This window comes from Balaenoptera borealis (genome assembly GCF_965194805.1).
Source record: "Balaenoptera borealis genome assembly, chromosome: 8".
Taxonomy (NCBI): domain Eukaryota; kingdom Metazoa; phylum Chordata; class Mammalia; order Artiodactyla; family Balaenopteridae; genus Balaenoptera; species Balaenoptera borealis.
The window spans coordinates 23,653,997-23,673,493 of record NC_138865.1 but is presented as its reverse complement, the minus strand read 5'-3'; the positions used below and the strand labels follow the sequence as shown (position 1 = coordinate 23,673,493).

Here is a 19,497-nt window from a genome sequence, read left to right as displayed (position 1 = left end):
TCAGAGGAGGACCTGAAATGAGCCTTAGAATCTTAGATTCGCAGAGCTTAGCAGAATATCTGTTTCATAGCAGGCAGTTCATAGAATGAACAAAGTTCAAATCAAGAACAGTTACATATTGTGACTGATGGTGCCGTCTTCTGACACTGGGATGATCCTCCTGTGGGAACACAGGTGAGTGCGTGTTCCCTGTTCCCCATGATGACTCACTTTTCCCTCTACTTTACTTGCATCGCTGTGGAACCTTCTTTTGAACATCATTTATGTATTATGTCTTCCCTCTTTTCCCCACTGATGATAAAAGTAAAAGAGCTGGCAGCCAATGTGAGCATAAACGTGAGCATAAAAGCATTCAGTGAAATATATAGGGGATCAACTCTACAGCTGCCATTTTGAAGGTCCAGAATATACTGGTATTTCTTAAATTAACACAAAATGAAAAAATTAATTTAAAAAACAATATTCTAGAAAACTGGAGAATAACCCAAAGAATAAGTTGGATGGGAACATCTTGGGTTTTTGATCACACCTCATTCTGTACCTGATCAGACCATTAACTTTGCAGGAAAGTGTAACCATAAAATCTACCGTATACAGGATATTTAATGTGTCAGATCCTACCTCCTACAGACATTTTCTCATTCAACTCCCACACCAACCAAATGAATTCAGTATAGTAGTAATCTCACTGCTTCAGAGAAAGAAGAAACTGAACCTTGGAGAAATTAAGAAGTTTCTGGAGCTATTACATATTGAATCTAAGATTTAAAACTATCTGTCTTTTTTCCTAATTTTGTTTTCATAACTACCACACTCTTCAGACATTGATTTCTTTATTCCCTCACTTGTCATATATGAATTTATTTATTTGCAGAGAACTGTATTAGATGTGGGTGATGCTTCTAAAATTATTTATTTCTTTGTCAGGATTTTATGAGAAGTCATAAAATTGTACAAAACAAATATAAAATGTTGTAACATGAACATGGGGCATGGGGAATAGAGTATTCAGTCAGTTGGGTGAGAAAAGGAAACTTTCCAGCAGTCGGTTTTCAAAGTAGAGGGCATGGGCAGTGAGACAGGAGGCAGGGATGGTGCTTGTAGGAAGAAATAGCATATATAAATTGTGGGAGCAGGAATTTAGTGTTCTCGTGGTACAGGGATAGGGATAGGGGTGGACATGAGTTGTTTAATAGCAATGGTATCATTTCCACTTTGGTAACCCAACAGACAATGGGTGGTTCTGGAGGTGAGTCTCACCAAGCCACCCATCCCATATTCAAGGGTCACCTTCAGCCTCTGTTTCATACCCCTTCCTAATGACCTGTCCCACTTTGGCTCTGCTTCCTAACCCTGCCTCTGCTCTCTAGTGTTTATGAGTCCATGGAACATTTAGCATAGATCGTGTTGCATTGCTATGAATCTATTTTCCCTCTTTCCATTGATCATTAACTTTCATTCTTTTGTTTCTGGGATCTTTTGGTGTGCTCACTGCTGCAATGGCTAGGACACCTGATATTTAGTGTTTCTCTTTGATCCCATGAAATTAGTGTCTCCTTTTCCCATTACTCTGGAAATAACTTGAGGTTTACTGACTTCAAAGCAGAACGTGCTGTTTGATGGGGATTTGCCATTAGCTTGACGTTCTTCGTGAGGAGATATTACTCTAGTTTCTTGGGTTAGAGGTCGGTACCAGGAAGATCAAAGCTGCGTGTCTGATCCCCTGAAGGGCCAGTTGGCTGTACAGCTGTCATGGAACCTGCGTGCATCCTAAATTGAGCAAACACGAGCTGTTGGGCTTAAGGGACTCCTAGCATAAAAATGCAAACAGAAAATAATCACCACTATTTGTAAAACAACACAAAATACATTCCTCAATAGTAGTGGCTCTGTTTTGTCTTCATTCTTATTATTAATAATTATTCAAGTGCAGCACTTTTCATTTTTATTTTTGGCAGTAATTTAGTGTGATATGGTTTACAGCTCAAAGTGATAATTACTATCTTTTTTGATGTGTATTTCCACTGCTCTGTTGATAGTGAGAGAATGTCCAAATTGCTTATCTTGGCATTTAATGTCTCTTATATGCAACTTCTCTTTTCAGTTTCATCTCTTTACATTCCATTTATAATGATATTTACTATTCCTGTAAAAATTGCAGATTTTCATGGCTTCTTGGCTTGGCATATATATTTTCACTAACTGAAAAGCCCTTCCCCCATTTCTAGAGTAGAAATGGAGTGCATGGGGTCTCCTTAGAGCCCCTGTTGACCTGCATACCAAGGCTAGTGTCTGGCATGGGGTTCCTCACTTTCCCTCACCCCGCCCCTCTCTAGCAGTCCCCTCCATCCAGTGTCAACATTCCCTATGTACTTGTTCTAGGCTTTGTATTCCACTCTAAAAGGGTTTCTCTTTGAGTTTTAATCCACTTTCTTAAGTTTTCAACAACATTTACATACTGTGACCAATTCCAAGTTGACATCCTTGACACAGGTATCTGAAGCCCCGCACATCTGAATAATTATCCCCAGTTCCACCCTCATTTCTTTAATGAGGTTGTTAGTCATCTTTTGGGTCTCTTCTGTCCCTTCTTTTCTGCCATCTACTTTGTCTCCCCATGTTCGTGCTCCATGTCATTCTCAAGTGTTCCTTTGTCATATTGTGTTGTATTAGCCCCACTACTGTAATGTAATTTTATGTTTATCACTGTGTTTATTGTTTGAATAAGAGAGGGAAGGAAGGAAGACAGGAAAGGAGTAGGGAAGAAAGGAGAGAAAGAGTGCATAAATTGTTAGAAACGTGGACTAGATATGCACAGAATGGTAAGCCCCATGGGGGTCTATCAGTCATCCATGTGGCACTGTAGTCCTGTGTCAAATCAGGCATTGAAAATCAAATTGGTTAAGAGGGAATAGAAGAAGGGAATAGAACATATAATTGCCTGTTTTAAAATCTTGTGTTTATTTAAAAGAATACATAAATCACAGCAAGATCTTTTTTGACCCACGTCCTAGAGTAATGAAAATAAAAACAAAAATAAGCAAATGGGGCCTAATTAAACATAAAAGCTTTTGCACAGCAAATGAAACCATAAACAAGATGAAAAGACAACCCTCAGGATGGGAGAAAATATTTGCAAACGAAGTAACAGACAAAGGATTAATCTCCAAAATATACAAACAGCTCAGGCAGCTCAATATCAAAAAAACAAACAACCTAATCCAAAAATGGGCAGAAGAACTCGACATTTCTCCAAGGAAGACTTACAGATGGCCAAGAGGCACATGAAAAGATGCTCAACATCACTAATTATTAGAGAAATGCAAATCAAAACTACAATAAGGTATCACGTCACACTGGTCAGAATGGCCATCATCAAAAAATCTACAAACAATAAATGCTGGAGACAGTGTGGAGAGAAGGGAACCCTCTTGTACTGTTGGTGGGAGTGTAAATTGATACAGCCACTGTGGAGAACAGTATGCAGGTTCCTTAAAAAACTAAAAATAGAACTGCCATATGACCCAGCAATCCCACTACTGGGCATATACCCTGAGAAAACCATAATTCAAAAAGTCACACGTACCCCAGTGTTCATTGCCGCACTATTTACAATAGCCAGGACATGCAAACAACCTAAATGTCCACTGACGGATGAATGGATAAAGAAGATGTGGTACATATATACAATGGAATATTACTCAGTCATAAAAAGGAATGAAATTGGGTCATTTGTAGAGATGTGGATGGACCTAGAGTCTGTCATACAGAGTGAAGTAAGTAAGAAAGAGAAAAACAAATATCGCATATTAACGCATATATGTGGAATCTAGAAAAGTGGTACAGATGAACCTGTTTGCAGAGCAAGAATAGACACACAGACGTGGAGTACAGACGTGTGGACACAAGGAGGGAAAGAGAGGGTGGGATGAACTGGGAGATTAGGTTTGACATAAATACACTACCATGTGTAAAATAGATAGCTAGTGGAAGCCTGCTATATAGCACAGGGAGCTCAGCTCAGTGCTCTGTGATGACCTATATGGATGGGATGGGAGTGGGGAGGGAGGTCCAAGAGGGAGGGGATATATGTATACATATAGCTGATTCACTTCATTGTATAGCAGAAACTAACACAACTTTGTAAAGCAATTATACTCCAATAAAAAAAAAAAAAGAATACATAGACTGTTGCAGTGAAAAAAATGTAGGTTTTACATAACAGCATCAACATGTGTCAATATTTATAAATCTGTTGTTAACATTCTATAAAAATAATGTGTATTTTGAAATATTTAGGGAGAATATCAAGAGAAAAGTCTGCATATGGAACTTCCTTCTGTTCAGTACTGGTTCTGCTCTAAGTAGATTTCAGCTTTGAAAATGCATTAATAGGAACAGAAGAACATAGGATGAAAGGAGAAATAGTCACCATGACAAAGAAAAACTCTGGAAGTTAATAATGGTCTTTAGTCATATGAGAGAACACTGATCTGTATTATCCATTCCAATTATGGCAACAGTAGAAAATACTCAAACTCAATTAGAAAAAGTGTCAGTTCAATTCAGTACGTGTTTACAGAACTTTAACCCCATTCAAGGCCCCCCACTGAATAAAAGAGTAAGGCACAATTTCTGTCCTCCAGGTGCTAAGGAGCCAGTGCAGGTGAGGGGAAATGTCAATATTTTGTAGACCAGCTAAACTTGGGCATAGGTTTCTCATTCTCAATTTATGTTCAAGTATAAATAGAAGATAGATTTTTATCTAAGGGTAAAAACGATAAATTTTGCTAAACTTTGATAATATAGCCTTATGGTTTTATCTGATATTAAGTAGAAAAATATTAAAGTTAAAATAATATTAACCCTAAAATCATATGAAACAGAACAGCCTCTCATATTTTTGTATATAATAGACATTTGTTTAGTGCTATTTTAATTTATTTAATTTCAATTAAAGTTATTACACAATTACTCACTGATTTATTTTTAATCACCTCCCAAATTATTGCATCTAAAGGAATACATGTAAGGCTTTTGCTGAAAGTAAATATTGAAAGACATACCAATACACACCTAATAAAGTGCAGCAGAACAAAGTGGGTTATAGTAACTAAATTAGTCTAAAGGAATAATTTCTAGGCATTTAAAATGTTATAATTTGTTACCAGAATTGTAATCCTGAAATGACCTGTGATGTTTGAAAAACCTCAGAGTTGGACAATAGGACCAATTATTAAGAAAACGGAATCAATCTCTTATCAGGAACATTGTTCTTTCACAAGTACATAAAACTTAGTGAGTTTCAAATTGCTTTCTTGACCTGATTCACCCCACCCCTTAACCTATTCTTCTTCTAGTTTTGCTGGTCTTGGCTAATGATTCCATCATTCGCGGGAACTTACACTAGAGACATGGGAGTCACCTTTGACACATGTGTCCCTACACATCTAAAGAATATCAAATTCTGAATATGCTCTCTCCAAATTATACCCTAAGTAATCTCAAATCTCTCCAACTCAACTCACCCACATAATGCAACTCAAGACTTGCCAACAAACTCTTTTCTTTGCGTAAGTGGTTTACTTGGCTCGAAATGCTTCTTCCCAAGTTTTTCACCTGTCTGTCCACATCCCATCATTCAGGTCTCCACTTAAATATCTCTTCCTCAGAGATGTATTCCCTGACCGCTGGTACAAATTTGGTTCCTCCAAATTCCTCTAAATTTGTTAAGTGTCTGGCTGGTCAGCCTGTCAGTGCTTTACCCCCAACAGCATTGAACTCTCAGGCTGGCTGCAATGTTGGCCTTCCCTTATTGCTTGTCACTGAGATAGCTGTTGTTGGCAGTGTCCCTTGGGAAGGAATTTTCCATGTGCTTGGCTACGCAGCCCTGGTAGAAGTTCAGTGCCGAGGGGCTGGGGGTGGAGCAGCCTCTAGCTGAAAGAACACAGATTCCCACTGTCCTTATTGAGGTTCAGTAGATTTTCTTGAATGTATGCTTCTAGATCTGTTGTATGTCTGTGGTCAGTTTCCAGTGTCCTTCAGTTGTTATCCTTAACATTTTTTTTTCAAGTTTTATCATTGCTTTTGAGAGGTAGGATTTGCCGGGCTTCTCACTCAGCCATTTTAGAAGTCTCACCCTTTCAATTATTTTTAAAAGACATTTAAAATCTACATGATAATTTCCTTGTAAATTCTGGTATTCTTCATTCCTTTGTATTAATCCATATTTCCATGTATCCTTTTCCTTCTGCCTCAAAGACTTCCTTTAATATTGCTTGTAGTGTGGATCTGCTGGTGAGAAATTCTTTCAAATTTTGTATGTCTGAAAAAAGTTGTTATTTCACCTTCATTTTTGTAAATTGTTTTCACACAATATAGAATTCTAGGGTGACATTTTTTCATTTAGTACTTTCAAAATATTGCTCTGCTGTTTCTTCACTTGCTTTTCTTCTGGCGAGAAATTTGCAGCCATCTGTGTCTATGTTTCTACGAGTGTGACATATCTTTTTTTCTCTAGCTGCTTTTAAGGTTTTGAGCAATTTGTTTCTGATGTTCTTTCGTTTTGTTTTATTCTGTTCCTCGTGTTTGGAGTTCATTAGGCTATTTGGATTGGTGGTTGTATAGTTTTCATCAGATTTGGGAAGTTTCAGTCATTGTTTCTTCAAATATTTTTTCTAACGTCCCCGGTCTCTTCTTCTTAAGGGACTCAATTACCACATATATGAGTTAAAGCACATATTAGGTTGCTTGATTTTGTTTTGTCACACACCTCACTGATGTTTTATTTATTTTCTTAAATTATCATTTTTCCCTTTTATTTCCTTTCAGAATATTTCTATTGCTGGCTTCAAGTTCACTAATTTCTTCTTCTGCAGTGTTTAACCTGCCAGTAATCCCATACAGTGTATTTTTTCACCTCAGACATGGAAATTTTCAAATTTTAGTATCTTTTGTGTATCCATTTGACTTGTTGAACATATGGATGGATGTTATAATAACTACCTTATTGTCTTTCTTTGCTAATAATAATCTGTGTCAATTCTGTGTAAGTTTCAATTGATTTTTTTTCCTTAATATGAGTCATACTTTTTTGTATGCCTGGAAATTTTCAATTAAATGCCAGACATTTTGATTTTTAGCTTATTGGATATTTTTGTATTCTTATATGTTTGAGCTTTGTTCAGGAAACATTGAATTGAAGGGGATTTGATCCTTTTAGGTCTTGCTTTTAAAATTCGTTAGCTCACACCAGAACAGTGTTTAGTCTAGGGCTCACTACTGAGGTAAGACCCTTCTGAGTACTCTAACCAAGGACAGTGAGCTATGAGGTTTCCAGTCTGGATGATATGAATGGGCACTATTCCCAACCCCATGTGCATGTTAGCACTATTTCCCAATTAATCCTTTCAGATGGTTCTTTTCCCAGCATTGATGAGTTTCCTTACTTGCATACACTGATCAGTGCTTTGCTGAAAGCTCAAGAGGGGAGTGTTGCAGATCACCAGTGTTCATTTTTTCCTCTCCAACCTCTGCCTATGGACTTCACATGCTTTGTTCTTACCAGGCTCTTGACTCTGTCTCCTCTACTCAGGGAATCTGCTGGGCTTTGCCCCAGTTTCTCCTTCCTGCTCTGTGAGATGGAAACTCTCTAATGCAGTGCCCCAAGGAGTTGTAGGGCTTATCTTGTCTGTCTCTCTTCTCTGCAACATCACTCTCCTTTATTGCTTGAAGTCAAATATCTTGAAAACTATTGTTTTATGTTATTTCCTTCTTTTTTTTTTTTTTTTTTTTTTGTTGCTTCAAGTGAGAGAGTAAATCTGGCCCCTGTTACTCCATCTTGGTCAGAAGCAGAAGTCATAAATGCAGTTTTAACTGTTGTTGCACCTCCTTTTCTTTGCCTACTGCTCTAACAATAATCATGTAGCTAATGTCCACTGTGGACTTGCCATGTTTCAGGCACTGCTCTACACACTTTATAGATATTAAGTTGTTTCATAATCATATTAGTGTTATGTGGGAGAGACTTCTTTATCCTTTTACAGTTGAGGAAACTGAGACACAAAGAGGTTAAGTAAGTTTTCCACTATAGAACCAGTATTCAAACCCTTATAGGACAATTCCATAGTCCTTTCTCTGAGCTACTACTCTGTGTTATGCAGGGCTATTTGTGGGAACAGACCCAGAGGCTGTAAATATATCAGCACAAATTTAGTCGCACTACTGGTAAAATAGATTTCCTTCCCTAACTGGCAAGTATGTGTGGGGTTTACTTTAATAATATTGTTAGTGATGCAGTTATCAAAATATAACCTCAGTTAATAAAACTAATGATTATAAATTAAAATCACGTAAAATTGGAAAAACACTTTCTACTTTCAACTAAGTATCACATTTCCTGCTACTCTTTTTAGAATGTAGGTTCTGTACTCTTACAATAGGGGAAACTATCGCTTCCTATTTCAGTGCATAATAAGTGACTTCTGTGTCAAGTACCCCAATTATTTAAATAGTTGAATTACATACAAGAACATTTTTCATGCGGGTTTCTTATAAAAGTTAAGTATGTTGCTAAGTGGTAGTTTAATGCATTATTTTGGTGGTTGCATTCAAATAAATATGATGGATTATTTGTATTAATTATGGACATATAAAATTTTATTTGTTCTTACAACAGTCCAATAGCAAAAATCTCATGCTAGTGGACCGATAGAAACAAGGTCACCTTAGCATTCATTACCAGTGACCTCTGAGACTTGAAAGTTGGCTTCTCTAGGTCACTCCATGGTCAATGATATGAGGGTCAAGGAAGCCTCTACTTAGTGGAGATTAAACTCAAAGGGGGCCACCTGGGGCTCTCCCCCATCCACACTTGGAGAGCTCACTGTTGATGACCTACTGAGCAAAATACTCTCTATCCCAAAATATGAGTATATTTTTTTAATTTACATTTTTTAATCTATTGCTTTTACAAATCATGTTTGAGTAAATAGCGCTAATTTTTTTTAAATTGTATTTACTGACTTGCCAATTTGTTTTCAAATATTCGGGTTACTTTATGAACATTTGTAAGTAAATGACATTTTATAAAATGGATTCTCTATGATGAGGCCTATAATTGACTTTCCAATCTAAACATTCCTGTTAGAAATCATCTTATGATAATGCATATTCTTATTTATTGTGTGGGCTTAACTGGAGAGCTTCTTGATTAACAGTGTAGCCCATTTTTTGAAGCATTGTTGGCTACTTTCTGATCACTATGTGTAAATTTTATGTGAAGGGTATTGTGTGATGATACGATACCTAGATTACCTTGATATTTTGCATTCTTTTCAAACATTTTCACTAGAGAAGAGCCTTTCTTTCTCCTACTTCCATCCTAGGCTGTAAGCTATTTCCTTGTCACTGTAGTTTCCTAGCAACCCACAATAAGACACTAGGATATCACAGGTGCAATATGTTTTTTCACGACAGTAGAAGTGAGAAAGTGAGGGAAGAACCATCAGCTCCAGGAAGGCTGGGCCATGTCTGGCCATGTTTTATCCCAGCATCCAGCAGAGTTTGTGATACTTAGAAGGTGCTACATCAATATCAACTGAAAATAAAACTGTACTTGTGGAATGGATGGAAATTGGGTTGGGGTTGGGGGAGAGGGAGGATGGAAAGAAAATGGTCTTTTAATAACAAAACTATATTACTCCAAAGCAAAATGCTTGCCAAAGTAGAATTTGAAGCTATGGAAGACTGTATAGAAACCAATCTTTAATATTATACAAAAATTATGTAGCCAGGATCTGAAGTATTGACCTATTCTTTACCTTATAAAATATTCAAGAATAGCCACAAGGTGTATTGAATTATGCAACACGAAGGTCAAAAAAAATAATGAAATTTGTGATTTCCTATATAAAATAGGGTTTTCGATTTTTCAATCATAGAAAGATGGCAAAATGTCTGGTTGTGAGCTCATTCTTACTGCTTAACAATCAAAAACCAAGCACATCAACCATCACTGGATGGTTCTGCAGATTGGGGGATGGCAAACCTCTTCTGTAAAGGACTGGCCAGCAAATATTTTAGGCTTTGCAGGCACGTGTGCTCTCTGCCGCCTACTCTTGGTTTTTAAGCTCGTTTTTCAACAAATCTTTAAAAATTAGCTTATGGGACTGTACAATAACAGGCTGCAGAGGGATATGGGAAGCTTAACATTCCGGACTTCTAAAAGCAATTCCTGAATTTTATCTATCTCTATTAAACCTCTTGAATTGAGCTTAAGTTTATTCTCATTTAAGATTTTAGTTAAAATCTCAGGACTGTTACAAAGTACATTATTTTTAAGTGGCTTTGCTTTACTCAGTTGGCTACCTATCTATATTATAATTTAGTCACTTTAGGCTTAAAAAATCTGTCAAAATACATGTTGAACCTGCCTCATAAGATATAATTTGATGACTCACATGTGGTTAATTGTTCTAGGTACAAGTGTTAGTGATCACATTAGAAGGAAAGTCAAAACATTAGGACAAAAGAGTTTTTTTAAGGCCATTCTTTTGCGTTTCTGTCACCTAATAAATGTTTCACTACTCCATTTTGCTTGAGGGGAATATTCCAGGGAATATAATTTAGGTGCTTTAGAGCAGTGGTTCTCAAAATATAGTCACAGACAGGCAGTATCAACATCACTAGGGGACTTGTTAGAGGTGCAAATTCTCAGGTCCCACCCCAAACCTGGTTAGACAGAGACTCTGAGATGGTGCCCAGCAATCTGTGTTTAACAAACACTCCAGGAGATTCTGATCCCAAGAAGATCAATATTACTATTGCAAAGCAAAAGAGCAACAGGGAAGATGAGGACAAAAATTATTCGATCAAAATAACCCTGGCAAAATCATTTACGGAAAAAAATTTTTTAGCTAACTGCAATAATAAGCCTTAATTATTATCATTGCCTTTCAGTGACACATAAACTGTACTGCAAGAATGTGAAAGCATTTAAATTCTTTCTTTATTATCAAGTTTTTATTAGTTTGTCATCTAATACTCTAAGGGACATCATTTGAATTTGACAGAGTTATGTTTTTATCAGGCATGTTTATTTCATTATGCAATGAAGAATAATTATTTGCTTACACAACTTATAGACAGAGTGCAGTGTTTATATATTTTACACTATGTATGTGAATCAAACTTCTGAATTTTCAAAAGGTAGCTGCATAAAATGGATGATTCTTCTAAGTTGTGAACATAAAGGGTTTTCTGGATATATTTTAGTTAATCTCAATGAAATGCAGGTCCAAGTATACATTAGTCACAACTTTTTGTGAAATTAAATAAACAACATCCTATCATTGGCTTGAAAGACATCAACTTCATATTTTATTGGCTTTCTCTTAGACCTTTATTTATGACACAAATGTATTATTAATTAAAGGACAACTATGTCTTTTCTTTTTACTTGTGAAATAGGAAAAATATGAGATTTTTCTGAGTAATAAAAATGACTTTGTGTGTATCTTGTTCTGCCTTCAGTTGGTTTCACTGTCTTTTTTATACTAATGATAAAATATAACTACTCAATATAAACTGAGTGCAAGTGACCTTGATAGTTGGAAAGATAAGACACTGTCAGAAAGTCGAGAGAACATGGCAGCAGTGTAGCAATGGCCTGCTGCAGCAGAAGAATTTTCACAGTATGCTTAAGGTACAACACAAAATAGGTGTGCCCTTTTGTGCTGTCACTGGGCCAAAATGTTGGGAGAAAAATACATCCTGTTAACTGAAGACATTTTAATATGAGTTTAGAGTAGTATTTAGTATGTCTGGCGTCTTTATGTGTGTCTTTTATGGACAGACAAAAGTATATCAGAGTGACTGCTTATGTGGAAATTGTTAAAAGTCAAAGCTGCTTGTTCAGAAACAATTAAGCCATTTACATTGAGTGACACTGGTATTTTACCTCTTACCAGTGTGTGAGAACTATTATAACTTTTCAGAAAAACAGAAATGTTGAATGATTGTTAAACATGCAAGGAGACTTTATTCAAGGGAGATTGACTTCAGCTTTTTTCCTGATCTTTATTATTTACAGGATGAAAATAGGCCAATAAAAGACAGGAGCAATTAGAATTATTCAACGAAAGTATTTCTAGATGATACATTTTGGGGACAATGTCAGAAAAGATTAAGAGTGGAGTTCAGATATATCAACTACCAGTATCAAGAGAAAATTGGCAGTAGAGTTTTTTCCCCCTGCATTAAACAAACCAGAGATATGCTATGTATGTGTATGTGTATGTTGACTTACACGTTTCAATGCACTAATAAGAATATATTATACTTAGACCACTTTTTAATGTCTTCCACTGTAGGATCTGAGATGGTTCATTTTGATGGGAAAAGTTCCTTGCTGTACACATTTAATCAGAAATCCATGAATCCAACAAAAGAAGTTATTTCTTTGAAATTTAAAACCAGAGAGAACAATGGGATTCTACTCCACAGAGAAGGACCAAATGGTAAACATATCACCCTGGAGTTAGTTAAAGGAAAACTCATCTTATTCCTTAATTCAGGTAAAAAATTACAAGGTGGTGATTTTGGAAATACTATTTAGACGAAAGTATCTTTTTATGATGAATTCTTTCACAGTTAAGTAGTTAATTTAAAACCAGAATACTTTTGGATGTGAGGGCGATCTGGCTGTGACATCTGTCACCCCATTGATCGCCAGGGTTGATTTGGCTGATCTGGCTGTCCAGGCAGGTGTCCCCTTCCTCCCTCACTGCTCCATGTGTGTCCCTCCCGAAGCTGCGGGCTCGGTCGAAGAGAACGACCTTCCCCGATAGAGAAGTACCGTTCTTCAGTCAAGGTTATACGAGTAGCTGTGCTCCCCTGCTAGAACCTCCAAACAAGCTCTCAAGGTCCATTTGTAGGAGAACATAGGGTAGTCAAGCTTCCAAGACTCCAGACACATCCAAATGAGGCACTGCATGTGGCAGTCTGCTTTTCTTTAAATTAAAAAAAAAAAAAAAAAACTTTTAAGAAAGAAAGCAGACCCTATAAATAATTACTCTGAAGACCGGAACTGTCCAGGCAGATGGAAACATGGTCACCTACAAGTGAGCTATACTAAGAACAACATGTGTGTATCTTGAGTACGCCTTTACGTAAAAAGTTTTATAGCTTGGTAATTGTATAAGATCAGTAGCAGATGCTCAATAAATAACCTGATAATATCATAAAGACAAGAGTGGCTTATCGTAAATTTTTGAAGTAGTCTTGTGAATGAGGTCCTAGAAAGAAAATATTTTCAAGAAAAATGAAAATTCAGTGCATAATAATAATAAAACAAGTAAGATAGAGTATGTTACTCAAGATCAAAAGAAGATTGTATTTAAGACTAAGATAAAAGCAGCTGACCAGTTCATGGGATAAAAGGATGTCAGGAAAGTGTAATTGTGAGAAGTGCTGAACTTCAAAATATTGTAGAAATCTTGGTATTGAACTGGATGGAACAGGGCCTTTACCCTTCCTCTCTTTTCAGGCGATGCTAACCTGCCCTCCCCTGATGCCCTCGTGCTGGGCAGCCTGCTGGACGACCAGCACTGGCATTCTGTCCTCATTGAGCTCCTCGATACAGATGTCAACTTCACCGTGGACACGCACACTCATCATTTTCGGGCAAAGGGAGAGTCCAGCTATGTGGATCTTGATTATAAGGTGTGAAAATGACTTTAAGTATTACAGATTTTATCATTTAAATGCGAAGTAACCTTCTAGAGAAAATACTACTACATAGAGAAATTTCCTTTCCTAGTAATTCAGAATTCTGGTAAAATATTCCCTATGGGTGATAATTGCACAGTGGGAGATGCATGCTTGAGCTATTGAGACATTTTATCCCTTACAGATGTTAGTCTTCACATGAGAGTAAATAGTCATTAAGTTTAGGAAATCTATACCTGAAGAGCTACCAATAAAACAAGGAACGTTTTTAAATGCAATTGTTTGCACAGTTCTTCTGTATTCCATCTGGTGTTTGGCTGTGAATATTACCTTGGAGATTTCTGTGTTTTAGGGCAATCCTAAACAGGAATAGCTACCTAGGATAACTTGGAGAAGTAATCACCGTATATTCCAACCTGATTTTTTAAGTAACAAGAAAACCAAATGCACACAACTCAGAATACTGTTTCTTGGGATTTTTAAAGGCCTAACAATATTTGCAGCATGTTGCCTATGTGTGTCTAACCTACACTGAAATGCAGCATTTGTTCGGCCAGTTCTGCTCAGTGCATCTCTCAGCAAGCCAGATTTCAACATTCATTTGGTATGAGTGTCCTCAGCAGCAAAGACCAGCTGGAGATTCTGGTCTTGAATGATATTATCAATGGCTTTATTATTCTAACCTATCAGAGTTATGGCAAAGACCAGGATCCTACAGGCTGGTTTATAAAGTAGAATATCATCACAGTAGGCTGCATTGTCACACAAATCAAGATTTACCATGGACATAAGGATGCAGCATTCTTCATCAACAAAAATGACAGAGCCATATGAGCAGCAAATTGTAAGAAGGATATTTAACTTATTTATCTAAATGTAATAAATAAAACATTGGAAAATCTGCATATGAAGCTTCATTTGAAATTAACATGATAATGTAAAATAATGCCAAATAGATTTGAGACAATTGTCACTATACCTGCTAATCATACATGTTTAGGCAGATACTCAGAAAATCATTAAACAATATTATTTATGTCATTTTTTTCTTTCTAAGATCAGCTTCGGAGGTATTCCTCGACATAGAAAATCAGTGGCGTTCCCACATAAAAACTTTCATGGCTGCTTTGAAAATCTCCGTTATAATGGGGTGGATATCATTGATTTGTCCAAGAAACACAAACCACAGGTCCTCATCGTGGTAAGAAAGTCTATATGCAAGTTCAAGAGAAAAGGGAGCTGTAAGTTTTTTGATTGATTCAGCTTTAAAATATACCTCTTCTGAAGGCAGGGAAGGTACAAATCATATGTACAAGTATCCTTGGGGGATTGGTTCCAGGACCCCCCTATTGGAGCAATCCAAGAATGCTCAAGTCCCTTGTATAAAATAGCACAGCATTTGCATATAACCTAGGCACATCCTCCCACATACTTTAAATTGACTCTAGATTACTTACAGTAACTAATACAATGTAAATGGTTGTAATACAATGCAAATGATATGTGAATAGTTGCTGGTGCAGGGCAAACTCAAGTTTTGCCTTTTGGACCTTTCTGGAATATTTTCTCTAAATATTTTCCTGGTTGGTTGAATACGAGGATGCAGAACTCGGCATAAAGAGAGCCTACTGTACTTTTTCGTTCATGTTTGGTTTAATTTTTATATAGGTATGGAAACAGATGAATACTTTCACAAAGATGTTAAAGTACAATCATATAAAGCTTTTTAATGCAGTGTCTTTTTTTTTTTTTTTTTTTTTTTTTTTTTTGGCTGTGTTGGGTCTTCGTTGCTGGGCGCGGGCTTTCTCTAGTTGCAGCAAGCGGGGGCTGCTCTCCGTTGCGGTGCACGGGCTTCTCATTGCGGTGGCTTCTCTTGTTGCGGAGCACGGGCTCTAGGCACGCGGGCTTCAGTAGTTGTGGCTCACGGGCTCTAGAGCGCAAGCTCAGTAGTTGTGGTCCACAGGCTTAGTTGCTCCACAGCATGTGGGATCCTCCCGGACCAGGGCTTGAACCCGTGTCCCCTGCATTGGCAGGCGGATTCTTAACCACTGCTCCACCAAGGAAGCCCATGTCTTTTTTTTTTTAATTAATTAATTTATGTATTTACTTTTGGCTGCATTGGGTCTTTGTTGCTACATGCAGACTTTCTCTAGTTGCCGAGAGCGGGGGCTACTCTTCATTGCGGTGCATGGGCTTCTCATTGCAGTGGCTTCTCTTGTTGCGGAGCACATGGGCTTCAGTAGTTGTGGCACGTGAGCTCAGTAGTTGTGGCTTTCGGGCTCTAGAGCGCAGGCTCAGTAGTTGTGGCGCACGGGCTTAGTTGCTCCACGGCATGTGGGATCTTCCCGGACCAGGGATCAAACCCGTGTCCCCTGCATTGGCAGGCGGATTCTTAACCACTGCACCACCAGGGAAGTCCATGTCTTTCTCTTTGATTGGTTTCCTCTTCCTTCTTTCTCCCTTCTTTCCACATGGCTAGTCCCTCCATCAAGCTGAGATGTTACTAAGCTAGCATTTGTCCTTCCTTCTTTGGTCCATAATATTATACTGATCTATAAAGGAATCCTCTATAGATAGGTAGACTCATACTCACACATGTATTTATGAATTTATATGCCTCCGCATTTGGCATTGTTTAAAAAAAATCATTTTATATAAGCTTTTCTCCATCTTGATTTTCTGATTCAACTATACCTTGTAGGAATTCTTTTCAGTTATCAGGAATAGTTCCACGTTAGAATTTCTACGTCACTTTCCATTATGAAAGTGTACCATTATTTATCTAGTCATTTCCTACCCAAGGCATCTGCTTTATCTCTACTTTTTCACAACTACAAGCTCACAATTGCACATGTGTTTTCAGATACTGGGGGCTTTCATTTTGATGGGACAAAGTTCCAAAAGTAGAATTTCTTGGTTGGAAGTTTGAAACAGTTTTAAATTTTAATAAATGTTTGGATTGCCTTCCAAAAAGCTATAACATGACACTCCCCACCAGCAACGTATGATAGAGCCCTTCCATTACATCTCAGGCAGCCACATGTTCCACATCTGTTAGACTCTTGCCAGCTCAAGGAACATGAACTAATATCTCATTGTTACTTCATGTTTATGTGACTACTGGTGAATTAAATAATCTTTTCACTTGTTTCTTGTCCATTTGGATTTGCTTTTCTGATCATTGTTCACTCTTACTCTTTTCCCTATTTTTTATTTTATTTTTTTAACTTTTTGTTAATTTATAAAAGAGTTTTATATTTGATAGATAGTCCTTTGTCATTCATAGTCCATATATTTTTTCAGATTTATCAATTTTATATTAAACATTATATGATATGTTAAGTATATAAATATTTTTCTTTGTATGTGGTCAGTAGGTCTGTGTATTTCTTTATAGCTTTGGAATGTCTCTAAAATCCTATAACCTATACATGGTCTCATGGATTTTCTTGTAAGAATTTTTAATTGGTTTTATTTATCTATTTATTTTTAATTTTTTAAAAATTAAGTCTTTGTCTGATATTTATTCTTTATGTGATATATGATAAAGTTTAATTTTTATATGCTGCCTTATTGATATCCATTTGTTCCTACACTATTTAGTAACTAACCCAAACTTTAGCCCACATAGTTGAATTTCATTACATACTTACTTTACATATATTCTCAGATCTTTTTGTGGGTCCCTTATTCTGTTCCACTGCTATGTCTATTCCTGTAGTAATAACACAGTGACTTGATTACAGTGACTTCATAGTATGCTTTGCTATCTGGTAAGTTAAGTTCTGCCTCACTGTTTTTCTTTGCATTGTATTTTTTGGAGAGAAAGGGCAATGTTTGGGCATTTATTCTTCTATCTGAAATTTATGAAATTTTTTTTAATCACAGGGAAAATTTTTGTAGAGAGCTTAGTTGGAGTTACATTAAGTCCTTCCCATCCAGACACTATAATTAAAAATAGTTTGTTCTTGGAGCAATAGAGGTATCCTAGGGATTAAAAGCGTCTTTAAAAACAGAGTTATATAAAAAATAAAAACAACCTGCTAGGCAGGTCAGATCTTAGGCTGACTGATCGCCCTGGGTGACTTGGATTGCGAGAGCTTCGGAGACAAAACCAGCCTGCCTATGGCAGGACCAGCCTGGCCATATCCTTTTCTTCAGACGCACAAAAGCGCATCTCCTACCTAGAGTAAGATGTATCTGTTACCTGAGTGACACACTTATAATCTCATTTACATAACCAAGGCAAGTACAAGAAAGTTCCTGGTGTAAGTTATGCTTGGTGCTAGCCTTCACATTGGATAAAGACATCTATCACCTCAAGGGAAGAAAACTGTCTCTTCTACTCTTGTATCCCACACCCAGCATTAGGCCTGGGAGAGATGTGGCTTGGGATTCCTTTGCAAATGCTGAGAAATGGAGAAGATGGACAATTTCTAAGAGACTCAGAAATAGGTTTGCCCAGCTGAACAGTGCTTAGAGGGACCTATAAGGTAAATCTAGATTTAAGTTTCATGGGGAAGCCTAATTTTTAAAGGCCTAGATTGCTGGATCATTGATAAGAAATTCTGTAAATTTTGGAAAATCTGTTGTCAATGAAATGGAAACATCCCTCCTGTGCCTTCCTAAAGCCTCTTTCACTGTATTCACAGGGAAATGTGTCCTTCTCCTGCTCGCACCCTCAAACTGTCCCCATGACTTTTCTGAGCTCCAGGAGTTACTTGGCTTTGCCAGGCACCCCCGGAGAGGACAAAGTGTCTGCCATCTTCCAATTTCGAACGTGGAACAGAGCAGGGCTGTTGCTGACCAGTCAGTTTCAACACAGGTCAGGAGCTTTCATCCTTGTTCTTAATGATGGAAAACTCAAGCTGAGTCTCTCCCAGCCTGGACCTCCAGTAAGGGATGTCACAGCAGGTAATAAACGTCTTCTCTGAGATGATGTATAGGTATTTGCCATGACTGTACCTTCTTATATGTAAACCTAAGATTGGTGATCTCTAAAATAAATGAATGACTGAATCCATGAGATATTCATAATCCTACTAGAGGGAACTAGATTCTTTTTTCCTTTGAAATAGGTAACTCTAGGCTGTTGGTGTGTCAGTCAATGTGACAGAAGTTTACCTACATCAAAGCATAATTATCAAAAAGTTTAAAAATAAATGATTATCAGCTTATGGTTACCAAAGGGGAAGGAGAGGGAGGGATAAATTAGGAGTTTGGGATTAACAGATATGCACTGCTATATATAAAATGGATAACCAACAAGGACCTACTGTATAGCACAGGGAACTATACTCAATATTTTGTAATAGCCTGTAAGGGAAAAGGATCTGAAAATGAATATATGTATTTATATATGGTTGAATCACTTTACTGTACACCTGAAACTAACACAACATTTTAAATCAACTATACTTCAATAAAAAAATAAAATTAAAAAAAAGAAAAAAATTTATTTATAAGTTTGTGGTCAGTAACTAGCAGTAAACTTGAAATACTAGAAGACATTAGGCTAATCCCAAGTAGTCTTGAGAAAATAGATTTCTTTGAACTGCCTTTTAAACCTATATACACATTGATTTTCAAAATAATGTAAGTTATTTTTCCCTCTTACATCAGAGCCACTGCTTCCTTTGTACCTACTTGTTTTTGATAAGGCTTCTACTAACTGGGTGAATGTTCTGTAGTTTTCTGAGAAGAACCTGTTTATCTCTAGACTCACTTCTAAGTCATGTTATTTTTGAACTTTGGGGACTGCTTTGCATT

At 37.0% G+C, this 19,497-nt stretch overlaps 1 protein-coding gene across 12 annotated transcripts in view; it reads left to right on the top strand.

The window, feature by feature from the left end:
- The window catches only part of LOC309633719 (contactin-associated protein-like 3), a 257,758-nt gene that overhangs the window by 156,315 nt on the left and 81,946 nt on the right, over positions 1-19,497 (top strand). For all 12 annotated transcript variants that reach the window (XM_082402932.1, XM_082402942.1, XM_082402940.1 and 9 more), the window contains 4 exons: positions 12,372-12,575; positions 13,547-13,722; positions 14,786-14,929; positions 18,381-18,642. In XM_082402932.1, the coding sequence (XP_082259058.1) occupies positions 12,372-12,575; positions 13,547-13,722; positions 14,786-14,929; positions 18,381-18,642 (786 nt within the window). The remainder of the gene's footprint in view (positions 1-12,371; positions 12,576-13,546; positions 13,723-14,785; positions 14,930-18,380; positions 18,643-19,497) is intronic.